Here is a 15,116-nt window from a genome sequence, read left to right on the forward strand (position 1 = left end):
TCCCAGACCAGATAGCTGGTGGAGTTGCTGGAGAGTTCATCGCACTTCTTCACAGGAAATGTGTCAGTCTCACTTTCACTATCTGAGCTTGAAATTGAAATGTTTGCAAAAGCCATTTTTGCAGTCAAATGTGTCAAAATGCTCTCCAAACACAGATGTAGTTCAATTTCCTCAGGGTCGTACCTACTAGGTAGCGTACCGCTTGGTTGAGCAGGCAACATAGAACCCGGGAAACATAGGACCTTTTTTGTGTAAGAGGGGAACATAGAAGCTTTTTTGCAGGGTTAAGTGGGAAACATAGAACCCTGGAAACATTGATATGCTCCCGACTCCAAGGTTAATCTTGCTGGTAATTTGGCTCAATAGCATTTGTTGGCCTTGTCGAAGAGAGCCCTCAGCTGCTCCTGGGAGGTGGCCTCCTTCTGCTGCATCAGGTCAGCGTGGCCTTTGGTGACACCCCAGCCATCGGGTTTGGCCATCGCAGGGCAGAAGGGACGGCCAGAGGCAGGCTTCAGCTTCTCCCAGTAGTCACGACGGGCCCTACAGAGAGGAATACCTTTACTTAAAACCACACCGGGCTAATCGGAGGGAAAACAAGGAAAAAATTAAAGAAAGAAATCTCTACAATACCTCGCTCTGACCCAAGGCTTGGTGTGCATCTCCAGACCACTGCCCCAGTTGCCATGCTTCTCAGAGCCAGCAGGCAGGAAACCCCTCTCAGTTGCCAGCTCCTCAGCCAGGGCACGGGTGTGATAGGGTTCAAATCCGCAGCAGCCTCCGATGTAACGGATACCAACATTGTAGGCTTCCCGGGCATATTTCTGCATGTCCCATCTGGTCAGGATTCTCGGCTCCAGACCTGTTAAAGAACACACAGTTGTAATTTACTGTCTTCCATGTCAGCGACTGAGATGATTGATTTAGATTGACACATTAAACAGTATGATTTAACATCAGTCTTGAGGGTGTATATTTACTGAAGGGGAACTCTGGCAGATCAATGAAACCCTGGCGGTTGCAGTCAGGAGTGTGGTAAGCCAGTGGTTGGCTCATGTAGTGAGCTCTCAGCCCGGCTCTCTCCACTCCCTCCTTCATCATCCTCACAGTTTTTACACAGGTCTCTGGGTCAAAGTGGCAGTTGACGCCCACAATCTGAGCTCCTACAAAAGATGAAACATGCACACATTTATCATGGCTCAAATATGCTACAGGAAACATGTTTCATTTATCCTGACAGCAAAAATGTGTGAAAGGAAAAAAAATACAGGCCTAGGTGACAAGTGGTGCAGCTTCTGTGTTGCTTTCTTTAGCAATATGTATTTTGTCTGTCAGTGTCTGTTCTTACTTCCACTCAGTGACGGACTGGGACCAAAAAGAGGTCCTGGTATTTTTGACACAGAGGCCCCATGGCGGCGCATCGGCCAGCCAGGGGTGAAAAATTTTCATATTATTTTACAAAAAAATATGCATTTTTACATCATTTTAGATCATCAGTTCCTTATTTGTGAAAGAACTGGCGTAGTGTCTCATATCCCCCCTCCCACATATTACTAGGTACTATGATTGATGATTTTACACATACTAACATAAAAAACACTACCACAGGCAGAACGTTTAAGAGCGCCACAGAGACACAGAGTGTTCCACAACTACCATAGAAACTCACACACTCACTCACTGCCTTGATGCACAATAGAAGAGGAGATATACAGACACAGTCATTATGAATGATCAAATTGATTTGTGGTTTGCATGGGAGCATGTGGAAAGCTAACCATATGATGAGAATGCAGAAATTCAGAACACACACCACGAAATCAACTCACTACAATCGCACTGGTACAGTAGACAACAATGCACAGCACACAAGATAATAAGGCAGCAGCAGAACCCCCATAAATTCAGGCACGTTCAAAGGCCAGACTAATAACCTCAGTTAATAATACTAGCTCTATGTCTACCAAAACACGAAAATCTGAAATCAAACACCACACAACTTCATCCTAAAGGCTTAGCCTACTTCCACCATTAACCATAGGCGCCCCCTCTTGGACAGAATACAGCACAACCAAATTATAACAACAGAAACATAAATCTTACACCAACCACAATGCATATTACAATAGCTTCACCAAAACATGAAAAGAGCACTGCACAGCCACAGTGCACATTTCAATAGCTCTATCAAAAGCACTAGTTACAACAGAAACAAGAAGGACCCTATGTGTTATAAGCAATAATAAATGTTACAGCAGCCACAATGCATATTACAATAGCTTCACCAAAACATGACAAGAGCACTGCACAGCCAGAGTATAAAAATAAATATGTGTCTCTCAGTGTCTTCTTTAAAATCTCTTCTTAAGACTCACATTTATCGTATGGTCTTTTCTTAATTGAACTGTTTTTAAATTATTTGATGTTTTATTGTTTTATGTACTAATTGTATTTATTGTGTAATTGTTTTTATTGTTAAGCACGTTGTAACTCCGTTTTGAAAGGTGCTATACAAATTAAGTTATTATTATTATTATTATTATTATTATTATTATTATTATGTCTTACCTTTAAGTAGTTAGCAGGCTGCGAAGGAGTTTGCTCTTCTCTGAGGCAGAGGCCGTACTGCTAGCTGCACTTGCTGCAGAGGTGCTCGGTCTGTCGCCGCCGGGTAAACACTTTTTTGTAAATAAATCTGATATTTTGGCATACTTTTCACTCTCCGCGAGCATAGCTTTCCTTTTTTTCTCTCTCTCGTTTTCTCCGCTCCACCGTTCTCCATCCGTCTTTTCGTGCCTCGATCCATTTTCTTTTCTTGTTGTGATGTTGAGTGTATTACTCATCATTCGTCACTTGTCAGATGTCAAATGTCATCACTCAAAGGTCTCGAGAAAATGCTTGATGACCAAAAACACTTTATATTACCGGTAGCCCCATTTCACTCATATTTATTTAAAATTATATTTAGGCTACTACTTATATGTATATTGTGGCCGATTAAAATGTTTTGGGCCGCCAAGAAAAGACTTTTTTTTTTTTTTTTTTTTTTTTTTTTGCCTGCCGGCTGGCGGCCCCAGGGCCATGCAGCCGTTCTGGCATTTGCCCAAATGCCAGATGGCCAGTCCATCACTGCTTCCACTCGATGGCGCCAGAGTCAGTCAGATAAAACTTGTTTTGTTTTTTTAAAGTCCAAAGCCTTACTGCATACAATTTCTGTAGTACCTCGTTAAGTGCAAATAGTTTCCTCACATTGTAAGTCCACCCTGTTTAAATCAACGAGGGCAGGCTTAATGACAGAAACACCTCTCTGTATAATGAAACCACAGCACCGGATAGATCATTTTTCCTTCATTTATTTAAATTTCTTTTTTGTGGTGCTGTTGAAATTCCTAGCCTTCATGAAGGCAGGATTTATTGCCGCCTCTATAGACTGTACTGTACTTAATGAAGTGGCAGCCGATTGTAATTTGAAGAGGTCTCCAGTGTCTGTGCATTCCTGTAGTCAAACATTCTGCTCATGGTGGTCCCAGTTTTGTGTCGTCAGACCTAGCCCTCCTCGGGCTGACATGTTAGAAAATGTTTAATTTATAGCCACAAGATCACAAGAATCCTGAGGTTGTTTGATTGTCTGAGCTTAAATTGCGTCACTGATGTCTGCGATAGGCTGTGCACCCACTGTGGGACAGGATGTTTAATACCCTTTGATACAATTGATTGAAAAACTGAGATCTTGTTGTACCAGCTCTGACAAGTTTGACGGCACAGTCTCCAGGGCTGACTCCGTTCAGGTCTCCCTCAGGTCCAATACACAGAGTGGCAGCCACAGGCTCTCCGGTGGTCTTCAAAACCTGGACAGCCCACTCAGCCTCTTCCACATGCTCAAAGTACTGCAAGCAATAAACACAGAAAAACCCACATAAGCAAGAATATTCATGTTTAAGATGTAATGTGTATTTCTTATACCCTTACAAATGAAGTATAAAGTATAAAAATATGATCACTGTGGGCAGCTAAAGATGTCAGACCTCATTTTAAAGCTGCTATATTTTTTTTAATTATCACAATGAATCAAATAACTGTATTGTGAAGGCCTGCATCTTTACTGTTGGGTTCACTCTCACCACTTATTTTCCGCTGCAGAAAGCAGTTTTTACAAACAAAAAGCTCTTAAAACCAACAGTACACTGCCTACTCAGCACCAAACAGCAGACAGACACAGTTAGAGACCAGCTGGTGACCACAATGGAGCATTTAGCATCAAAAGCAAGGCTAAGAGAGAGTGAATATTGGCCAAACACATGACTCAATAGTAAAAGCCTCAGCTCCCCATCAATGCCACCAGACTCCATTGACAAAAACAGCCATTTTGACTTGCGGAACATGGGAGCTGCCTCGTTCAGTTAGTTATTGTGCAACTTTTAGTGACTCTGAAACAACCCTTTCAAATGCCAAAGTCACACCATAACACAGACTAACTGATTAAGGCAGCGGTACAAAAGCAGGTCTTGGCTCAAGCAATGTTAAATCACTGTTTTCCTCAATGGAGTCTGGCATAGAAAAGAACAATATCACAGCTTTAGTTCCCTGTCAGAAATCACTGGCTGAGGGTATGGCAAAGCAAATACGTTTTATTGCCAACCCTTTCACAGCAGTAACGAGCTGAGCTGTCTGACTCTAGCTCGTCTCTTGCTTGAAGGGGATTACGGCTTGTTTTTGCTGCCCCCAAGTGGCCAATATCAGTTATTGCAGGTTAAACCAAGTCTGCTATTAAACATCACGTGCTGTCAATCAGCATTGAGCACAGCAGGGGTTTGTTTTTTTAGGTCAGGAATGGTACACACATGCATCTTGTCCCAACATACTTATACTAGCTGGTATTATAGCAGTGAATTAATCCAGTTTATCATAATCAGGGGACATCAAAAATGCAGACTGAAATGTGTTTCACTTTGCCGGACAACTTGGGGCAGTGATGGCCGCGTTGAGCTGGTAAATGAGGTGTCATTCTTTGGCTTTAAAAAAAAGGACACTCCACAGTTAACTTGTAATAGTAGTACTTACGAAAACTGAAAACAATTGTATGATGTCTTCAATGGCTCTAAAGTCTGAGTAACCCTGATGATGGAGATTTGAGTCTTTACCAGGCAGGGAGGGTCTAATGAAAATGTTGCATGATGGGAAATGAAGAGTGCAATGATTTTGGAGCATAAAACTCAGGATACCTTGGCTCATTTTTAAAATCTGGCTCTTGCGAGTCCCATAGCTTGAAGTACAATTCTTAATTTCATTTGCCTTTTCAGATTTTTCACACAATTTAATCTCACGCCCAATTTCCCAACAGTGTTCACTACATACCTCTGCAATCAAGAAGTCCACATTTTTCTTGACAAAGACATCAGTCTGTTTCTTAAAGATGGCCTTGACGTCATTCTCGCTCTTGCAGCTGAGGTAAGAGGGAGTCTGAGATACTCCTCCTGCCACCAGAGCATCACCCTCATTGGCCACCTCCCTGGCCAGGTCACAAGCTGCTTCATTTATCTGCTGCCCCTGCAGATCAAAAGAAAATTCACTTTACATGCATCTTTCATGTCAAGAGAACACAAAGTGTTTGCTTCTGCTCTTTGCTGCAGGAAGCTGATGTCATGCCAACTCTGCTGCCAAGCTGCTGTCCCTTCCTCATAACTTCAGATGAGACTTGAGAGCAGCTGTAGGCACACACACATTAAAGCTCTACTCACAGTGTAGCGCTGAGTGAGACCTCTGTTGTCCAGTTTATCATCGCTTGCGTAGAAAGTGAATGTCTGCATAACATCGGCGCCTGCTCTCAGGAACTCCCTGTGCAGCTGCCGCACTGAAAACAAGATGCTTCAGTTAGCATTTGGAACTGGATTTACAGGTTTGGAAACAGTCACTACCGGTAACGGCATACACCAAGCAAAAGGAAGCAAAGTTGTGGTAGCCTACCTGCTTCAGGGTACTCGGCTGCAGCCTCAGGTGTCCAGGGTCCTGCTTTCACGTAACCTCTCTTCTCAAGGGCAAAGACAAAGCCTCCGTCCCCGATAACGATCTCTCCTGCATCCAGACGCTCCAAAATCCCCTGCGTTATATGAAAGCGTGAAAGAAGCAAAGAAAAGCTCAGTTTGCAAAAGCAGGATTGTCACAGTCTGGAAGTCTATCCAAAAACTGCAAAACAAATCTACCTACGAGTATTTAATAACGTAATCTGAATCTGTTAGTAGTATCTTCTAACAACTTCCTTTTGTTTATGCGTAAAACCACTTCCTTTGCAAAAAAATTGCGCAACCGAAAATGTAAACTTGAACCATGCAACAAGTGAAATTTAAAACAAACGGTTAAGAGACAAATTATTTACTCACCTTCTTTGCTCCTGGTGCCATGATTATTGCAGCAGTGACCGGCCCACTCTTCTCAGTTACAGAGTCTTTCTGAGTTTGGAGAGGACCTTGAGGAAGCAACCATGCTGAATTTATAATCCAAGAGGCGTGTGGTACCGCTGATGTCACTATAAGAACCGCCTACATTCTACATAGCTCATCTTTTTTTCCTTTATTTTTGGCAAGTTTGCACAAGACAACAAATTGTCCCTGAAATAGCAGCAATGCAGCCCTCGTGCTCTTATGATATTATGTGAAATGAATCAATATGAAGATTTAGTGCTTTAGCAGTGGAGGACAGGATGGATGATTATCAGCTGAAAACTTCAAAGAATTTAACTCACGTGAACCAAAGCATAATCAGGTTTAATTGCCTTTTTTTTTTTTACATAAATAAATGCAAAACACAGATGCCGTAAAGATGCAAATGTTAAAGAGATGAGTACATTTAAGTTGTTCTGAAATGTTCTGAAAATATGAAAATATATATATATATATTAATGCAGCCGTAATACTTTAGGTGTCAAGGAGAACTGTGAAGATAAAATCTTTTCTGGATGGATCCCAAAACCAGAAAAGTGGTGAAGGAGCTACGGTACAGTATTACAAGCCCTGATTTGCAGACATGTACTGTAGGATTAATGTGATAACGATGCATTGATACAATGACAATCTAATTAGTTTGGCATGATTTTTGTCCCCAAAAATGTTTGTTGCTTATACTTCCCTTGGATGTTCAAGCTTAACTGTGCAGAATGATGTATGTGCAGTTTGACACTAGAAGGCTGTTTTCACATTCATCTGCTGAAGATGGAAAGTTCCTTTTTGTTTAAGACACAGTGTACAGAACAGTATGGGCAGGATTTTGAGACCTCGCTACTATCATGGAGCCAATTGTGGGCTAGTTATGCAACTTGCACAAGTGTGGTGGGGAAATTTGAAACCTCCAGTGCACAAAGCACTGAGAATGGACCTTCCAGTGAGGGAGGAGACATCCTGAGTGCAGCAGTTCAGCTTTTGAAGCAACAAATGCTTGCATATTCATAGCATCTGGATTTTTTTTTTTTTCACGAGGGAGAAGGAGCATGGGTGGACCTTAAGACTTTACTTTTTTCACAGACTCAGGGTGTTTGGGGTTGAACAGAGGGTAATGACTTTATTTTATCATGCTCTGACAGAGAGTATGTTATGTTGCGGAATTTCAGCTTGGTTTCGTAATTTATCAGTTAAATTTAAATTACAAACGGTCTAGTCCACACAGCAATGAAAGTGATCAGGGTAAGGGAGCGTCCACTCTCCAAATGCTCTTTGAAAAGACTATAGTTAAAACTAGGGAAATTATCCCTCACATATCCTGTATTCAGAATATGAACTGCTCCCGTCATGGAGACACCATAGGGTCCCAATAATTCCAGGAGGAGAATAGGTTTAAAAACTCTTTCTCCCCTTTATCAGTGAATCTCCTAAACTCAGGACAAAAGGAGGGTGTAACATGAGGGGCGGTGTTGCATGTTGCATGCAAAAGTTGGGCACACCTGGTCAAAATTCTGTGTACTGTATAGCAGAGCAAGAAAAACATGACCTGATTTCCAAAAGGCAAAAAAAGTTAAAGATGACATATTTCTTCCATATCTTATGCAAAGCTATTTTTTTTATTTCAAGCTTTAACAGTTTCAATATACCAAAAAGGGAAAAGGGCCTGAAGCAAAGGTCTAGGCACCCTGCATGGTCAGTCCTTAGCAGTGCCTCCTTTGGCAAGTATCACAGCTTCTAAACAATTTTTGTAACCAGCTAAGAGTCTTTCAATTCTTGTTTCGGGGGTTTCACCCATTCTTCCTACAAAAGACTTATAGTTCTGTGAGATTCTTGGGTTGTCTTGCATGCACTGCTCTTTGGAGGTATATCCATAGATTTTAATGATGTTTAGGTCGGGGGACTGTGAGGGCCATGGCGAAACCTTCAGCTTGCACCTCCTGAGGTAGTGCATTGTGGATTTCAAGGTGTGTTTGGGATTACTTTTCTGTTGTAGAAGACATCCTCTCTTCATCTTCAGCTTTTTTACAGATGGTGTGATGTTTGCTTACAGAATTTATTGGAATGTAATTGAATCCATTCTTCCTTCTACCTGTGAAATGTTCCTCTTGCCACTGGCTGCAACACAAGCCCAAAGCATGATAGATCCATCTCTGTGTTTAACAGTTAAACAGGTGTTCTTTTCATGAACTTCTGCACACTTTTGTCTCCAAACATACCTTTGCTTATTCCATCCAATTTTAAATTCATCAGTCCACAGGACTTATTTCCAAAAAGCATCAGGATAGTTTTGCACAGTAGAACAGTTCACAAAAATCTTTCTGCAGGTCTTTTGCAGTCAAACAGTGGTTTTGATTTGCCTTTCTAACCATCCTATGAGCAGCTCTCTCTGAAAGTTTTCTTGGTCTTCCAGACCTCAACTTGACCTTCACAGTTCCTGTTAGCTGCGATTTCTTAATTACATTATGAGCTGAGGACACAGATACCTGAAAACACTTTGCTATCTTCTTATAGCCTTCTCCTGCTTTGTGGGCATCAATTATTTTAGTTTTCAGAGTGCTAGGCAGAGGAGCCCATGGCTGCTGATTGTTGGGACAAGAAGCACTCTGACAGAAATTTGCATCACCTGACCTTTCCTAACGATGACTGTGAACAAGCCAGAACCTTAACAAGCTAATTAAGGTCTGAGACCCTGGTTAAAGTGTACTGATATCTCAAATGTCTTGGGGTGCCCAAACCTTTGCATGGTGCTCCTTATTTTTCACTATAAAATTGTACAAAACAAAACAAAAAAATACACCAATCTAGCGTAAAATGTTGAAAAGCAAGTTTCATGCCCTTTGGAGATCAGTTTATTTTCTACTAACATAAGTATTCATGGTAAAAGAAATTCTGACCAGGGCACACCACGCCTCTGTATTTGAATGTACTTGTATATACTAAGCACTGACCATTTTTGCACTATGCATGTAAATTTATGTGGCAGTCTTTTTGTCCAAGACAAATTCCCTCAGGGCAAATAAAGAAATCTTGAATCTTGAAATGGGCCCCTGGGCACAGATAGGCAAAAGGCCTCACCATCTCTCCCATACAGGAACAAGATATACAGACTTTGTGGTAGTGATTTTGCCTCTTTTTTGTTATTGTTGTTTTGCACCTCTTTGTAATTTTGTGTCTTTTTGTAGTAATTTTGTGTCTTTTTGCCGTACCTTTGCATCTCTTTTTGGGTATTTGGGTCTCGTCCTCTTCCAATCATGCAAAAACAATTACCACCACCACCACTATGAAGAGAGATTACCACAATAATACATCCACAGACAATATTGTACCCAGAGTAAATCTTTAGTGGAAACAACTACATAGAAAAGTAGAGAAACACAATTTCTTGTATTCAGCACAGACACACTCTCAGTCCAGATTGCTATGGTGATGACACTCTGTGGTTATCCAGCCAAGATCAACATAGCAGACTGAGTCCAGGCAACCAGTGTTGTGTTAGACTGAAGACAAACGTCAAACTTAGTCAGAGAAACACTGTGGGGCTGCTTGAATTAGCCCACAATTATAGTGTTCTTATTTCTGGGAGAATCATCATAACTGATGATCATTGATTAGCCTGACATCACCAGACCAAATTACAAATTTTAAGCATCTGCAAGAGCTCTCACATTCTTCTGGTTCCCAGGCTTCCCGTTGACTAAAATCATAAATAAACATGTCCTTCTGCCAATTTTAGAGTAAAAGGCGGAGGCAATCTTGGTTTTCCCCTCAGCTGTCTAAGAAAGGGATGTTGCCTTGGCTAGGGCCAGAAAATGCAAATTCCAGGCTGACTGACTGAACAGCCCTGAAATCGTTTTACCTCTTTTATCAAAAAAGCTAAATCAAATTTCTACCTTTTCTTAAACTGTTACTAACTTAAATGATGTTTAGAAATTTTGGATCGTAAAAAAATCTGCCATTCTTAACTGCTTTAACAGACCAGTTTAAAGAAGAAAATGCTGGCATTACGGAAAAGATACATTTCACTTGTGTGTTTCATACGTCTCATATCAACATTTCTAAAGTGCTACTTTTGTCATCAGTAGGTTGAGAGGACAGTGGATGACGTGACAACAAGGCGAGACACCTGCCAAGCTGCAGCTGCTGCTTTAGAAAACATGACACACAACAACTGCTTCTATCAAAGTGGTGAATGGAAATAATTTAGGCTGAGCCATAAAAAATATTGTGAGACTCTTTTAATTGAACTGTCCAAGACTTTTAGTTTTCAAATTACCTGTCAGAACAGAATGTGTCCAGTTTGTTGGGTCTTCCTCTTCATTCCTCCTTGTTACAAACTAAAGGCGTACCCCAGGGATTCATACAAGGACCACTGCTGGTCTCTATATATGTAAATAATCTTTGTTGTAATATATCAAATGCTGCATTCCATTTTTTTTATGCGGATGATACAGTTATGCTCATGCCCTTCAGGAGTAAAAAATTCTAGAATTGCAGTCTGCCTTTGATGTTGTTCATTTAACTCAACATAAATTGGTATGAAATGCAGACAAATCCAAATTACTGCAATTTCCAAATGGCAAGATGATTACATCTAATCTTCCTGAGATCTCAACTGCTCAAGGGGTTGAAATTGAAATGATCACAGCATATAAATATTTTGATATTATTATTGATCAGAACATACCTTTCAAAACACACACTGAAAACTTTGTTTCTGAGTTGAAACTTAATTTATTACTAAAGGGAAATTTAAGTGAGTCTTAAGGATTGAGAAGATAGCACTCTTGGTCAGTGTGAGTGCGCCTATATCTTTTACTGAAATCATTTTATAAAATTGTACCAATCTATGAATTCTGAAAGGTATAAATCATAATTATGATAATAATAACCTTTATTTATTTATATGGTGCAAAATGGCAATACAAGGTGCAACAATACAACAAAATACTACAAGAAAAAATGAAGCAATAAAATGGATAAAAGGCAATATAAGGAAAAGATAATATAGAAAATAGAAGGGGGCTGATTAAAGTTAAAAATACATTTTCAAAATAATTAAAAAGATTAAGAGAATGCTAAACTAAAAAGTAAGTTTTAAGGTCTTACTAACTAATGTAACAAAGGTGAGGGGGAAAACAGACAGGAAGACACACAAAGGGAGGAAGTAAAATCAGACATGACACAAGAGGAGAGTAACTTTCAGTTTAAAACAGGAAACAAACACAAACAAAAACCCAGGATAATGACAGGATGATTTTTAGGACCATCCCCTTTACCCTATATCTCTCTTTATCTTAGAAAGAACGCCATGTGCAGCAATATAACATGATATTCTGTGACGTACATACTGTATAGATGCCACATTTGCTGTGGACATTTATATTTACTGTGTGTGTCACACACTAATCAACACGCTGCAACTTAAGAAGAAGTATGCAAATTGACAAAACACGAGCAAATGAAGAAAACATCATCAATTTGAGGGCACATGCCAAGCATTTAGGAAATAAAATACTTCAAAGTGAGGAAACACAAGCAAATACAGTAAACACCAGCATATTTAAATGTAGTGCCACCATCAGGTCAAAAATAATTTTGAAAAAATAATTTTGACCTGATGATGACACTATATGAAAGCCATTCTCTGGAGAACATTAACTTAATTTTAACCATTTTTAATGGCAGTTTCAGTAAAAGTGCAGACATCTGCGGTTACCAAATGCCCTATCTCGCAATGTTAACACAAGTGACCAACAACTTGTGTATCTGCATCATGATTCATTGCTGCTCCAAAATGTAGTGGGTTCTTCCTTTGCTACACCCTTCCACCAAGTTTCATGAAAATCAGGGCAATATTTTTTTCTGTAATCCTGCCGACAAACTAACAAACGGAGCAGAAAACAGGTGGTAAAAAACAGAAAGGTGAACCTCATGAAGACGCAGGAGGACCAGTGAGGGGATCACCAAAGCCACTAGGATTCATCCTCTGTTGAACATGAATGTCTGCATGAAATTTCATGGCAATACATACAATAGTTGTTGAGATAAATTTAGTCTGGACCAAAATGGTGAACCACCCAACAGACTGACATGGCCACCCCCTGGAGTCATGTGGCTTGCATTGCTAAAAATGCAAAAGCGTAATCTGAAAATGAAACCATCAAAGTAAAAACTTTTATTGAGGACAAACAAATGTAGGAATTTTTCCTTGGCACATGCTCAGAAACAAACAGTCCAGCATGTTGCAGTCCCACGGAGATAGTGGCAACCTATATACTTCACGTTGTTGTGTAACTTAAATAGTTAAGTCTAGTACACAGTGTTTGCTAATACACTCTTACTAACTAATCAACCTTGAGTTTGCTTTATTGCCAGTAAACCCAGCCAGTATGATAAACTGTTAAATATTCAGATCACTTCAAATTAGTTAATACTAGTTCGTTTCTGCATTTCAGTGTTTAGATAAACCAGCTGTGAAGATAAACACCCAGTTCAAACCTGTTGCAGCTGTTCCAGGTGGGGTAGAGGGCAATGTTTTGCAATAAAGGGCTCAAGGACCATTCAGAGATAAATGTGTCTGTGGATAGATCAACTGGATCAGTTCTTCTGACTGTTGTTGACATTTGACACAAGTTAAATAACCCAGACACAAATAACTGGAAAACCAACAGAAAACTTGGCATCAGTATTAATCTGCACTGTTGCATTGACCTGATTCTGTTTGTGTGTTTTTGCTGGTCTGCATTTTTAGCCCTGCCAGCTGCATGGCTCAGGGTAAAGCGATGTTGGTCTGTCAGTCTGTCTGCGGTCCAGATGGAAACATAAATATTGGATATATTACCATGAAATCTTTTACATAAATTCATGGTGCCCAGAGGATGAATCCTAATGACTTTGGTAATCCCTGAGTTTCCCTTTAGTTTGGAGGTACTTCAGTATTTCCATTTACATTATTTCACACTTACTCTATGATAATTCAGAGGGAAATATTGTGCTTTTTTACATTAAAAAAACAATAAAGATTAAAGAGGACCTTTTATGCTCATTTTCAGGTTCATTTTCAGGTGTCTACTAGAACATTTACATACTTTAATGTACAAAAAAAACTTTTTTCATACTGTCTGCCTAAATATACGTTTACACTCTGAAATACTCTGTCTGTCCTGACTGATCAGCATTTCTGGGTCTTTCCTCCGTATGTGCACTCTTGGGTCTCTGCACTCTCGTTGCAGCCGGAAATGACTCTAACTGTGAAAAATCACCAATCTTCACAACCAAACTCACAACTAGACATGTTCCTGCTGGAATATAATCTGACTAGGGGAGGAATTAATAACATTGGCAACCAAGATCAGCCTACATGTTTTGCTGACGTTAGCATAGCTACATGTAAGCTATGTACTGTAAATACTTGGGTTGCATGCCTGGAGCACATGGCCATATGAAGAGATCCATCACTGCTGACATCAGCTTGTGTTGAAAATAGAAAACAAAACATTGATAATAGAGTATTCAGAGTGGCCTGAGGTTTTTGCTCAAGAATTACATGTACATACGTTTACCTCATTGTTTGAAATTTTAGCCATATTTAATATGAGCATCTGATATTGTAATATTATTTATATGGCATAAAATAAGGAAAAGCATAATAAGATGAAAGATTAAACCAGTGGTTTCCAACCATTTTGTCAGCTTTGATTTTCTGCTTGAACCCGATTGGGCCTGACCCATGATTACTTAACATTCCCCCCTGACTTGAAGCAGGTTGGATATATGAAAATTTTCTTATTTCAGTATGAATTAACCAACACAACAACAACTTTTCTTCTCCGTTGTGCTTGGTGCTCTGCTGCTGCTCTCTCCATCTCATTTTACAGAGTGCCCAGAGCTTCTGCTGCAGTGCTCTGAGAAATTGAAGGGTATTCCAACAGCACCCAGAATACGCTCTGGTGCTCAGAATGGCCGTTAACGAGTGCATTCAATCTCAAAAATGTCTGTTAACGCACTGAAAAGACTTAAGTTGACTTTAGCTGATAAATATGCTTTTTTTAAAAGTGGAAATTAGGGTTTTAATAAAGCTCTGTTCCAAAGCTGCTGACAGGGTTCGGTTCAAAACTATGCCGGTTTAGATTGGGTCGGGCCTGATTTCTCTGGTCAATCAAAGCTCTAGCACAAAAAGGGAAAATTATTTCACTTTTCACAAAAAACAAAGATAGTTGGAAACAGTAATGAAAATGTATGTAGTAGCCCATTAACCATTTGAGCCACCCCTTCCAGCCTTATAAACAAGGAACAAATCAATGCTATGTTTTCTTAATCAATCAAAAGTCCTGTCCGAATCACCCAATTGTTACCAAAAATGTTTTATTGTTCAGTTCACAGTTAAGTTAATTGTAGTATCACATAACCTTCCTTCCTCCTCAAAAATATAGAACATATTCAGTATAGTTATAATGTGTTGGACTGTTTTTTATGTAAAATTTACGGTAAGAAAGTTTACATAAGCCAGAACTCCATAAACTGTCCCAATCACCCTTCACTCACTTTATATACTGAGGCCATTCACAGATGTTTTCTCAGGGGCCCCGTGACCTACATTTGGAGTTTTGGCGCTGAAAGTGTTAACCCGTCTCAGAGTTGATCTGGGTAAAGTTTCGTGCTGACTAGTCCTCGACCTGTGGGCGTGCC

General features: G+C 39.9%; 1 protein-coding gene across 1 annotated transcript; it reads right to left on the bottom strand.

Moving 5' to 3' along the window:
• Positions 1-210: 210 nt before the first annotated feature.
• Positions 211-6,499, bottom strand: LOC126395146 (betaine--homocysteine S-methyltransferase 1-like). The gene is made up of 8 exons (XM_050052362.1): positions 6,375-6,499; positions 5,962-6,094; positions 5,736-5,848; positions 5,353-5,544; positions 3,737-3,884; positions 978-1,160; positions 631-859; positions 211-540 (listed from the first exon to the last, which is right to left on the bottom strand). The coding sequence occupies exons 1-8, from the start codon at positions 6,393-6,395 to the stop codon at positions 360-362; spliced, it is 1,200 nt and encodes a 399-aa protein (XP_049908319.1). The 5' UTR covers positions 6,396-6,499; the 3' UTR covers positions 211-359.
• Positions 6,500-15,116: the final 8,617 nt, after the last annotated feature.

This window comes from Epinephelus moara, chromosome 9 (genome assembly GCF_006386435.1).
Source record: "Epinephelus moara isolate mb chromosome 9, YSFRI_EMoa_1.0, whole genome shotgun sequence".
In the NCBI taxonomy this organism is placed as follows: domain Eukaryota; kingdom Metazoa; phylum Chordata; class Actinopteri; order Perciformes; family Serranidae; genus Epinephelus; species Epinephelus moara.

What these genes read in the sequence shown, in the direction of transcription:
- LOC126395146 (XM_050052362.1), bottom strand. Translation starts at nt 6,395, where the DNA reads ATGGCACCAGGAGCAAAGAAG. An exon ending in CGTCAAACTTGTCAGAGCTG is followed by an intron (nt 1,161 to 3,736) that starts GTACAACAAGAT and finishes CATCTTTTGTAG; the next exon opens with GAGCTCAGATTGTGGGCGTC. An exon ending in TCTGCCAGAGTTCCCCTTCA is followed by an intron (nt 860 to 977) that starts GTAAATATACAC and finishes GTTCTTTAACAG; the next exon opens with GTCTGGAGCCGAGAATCCTG.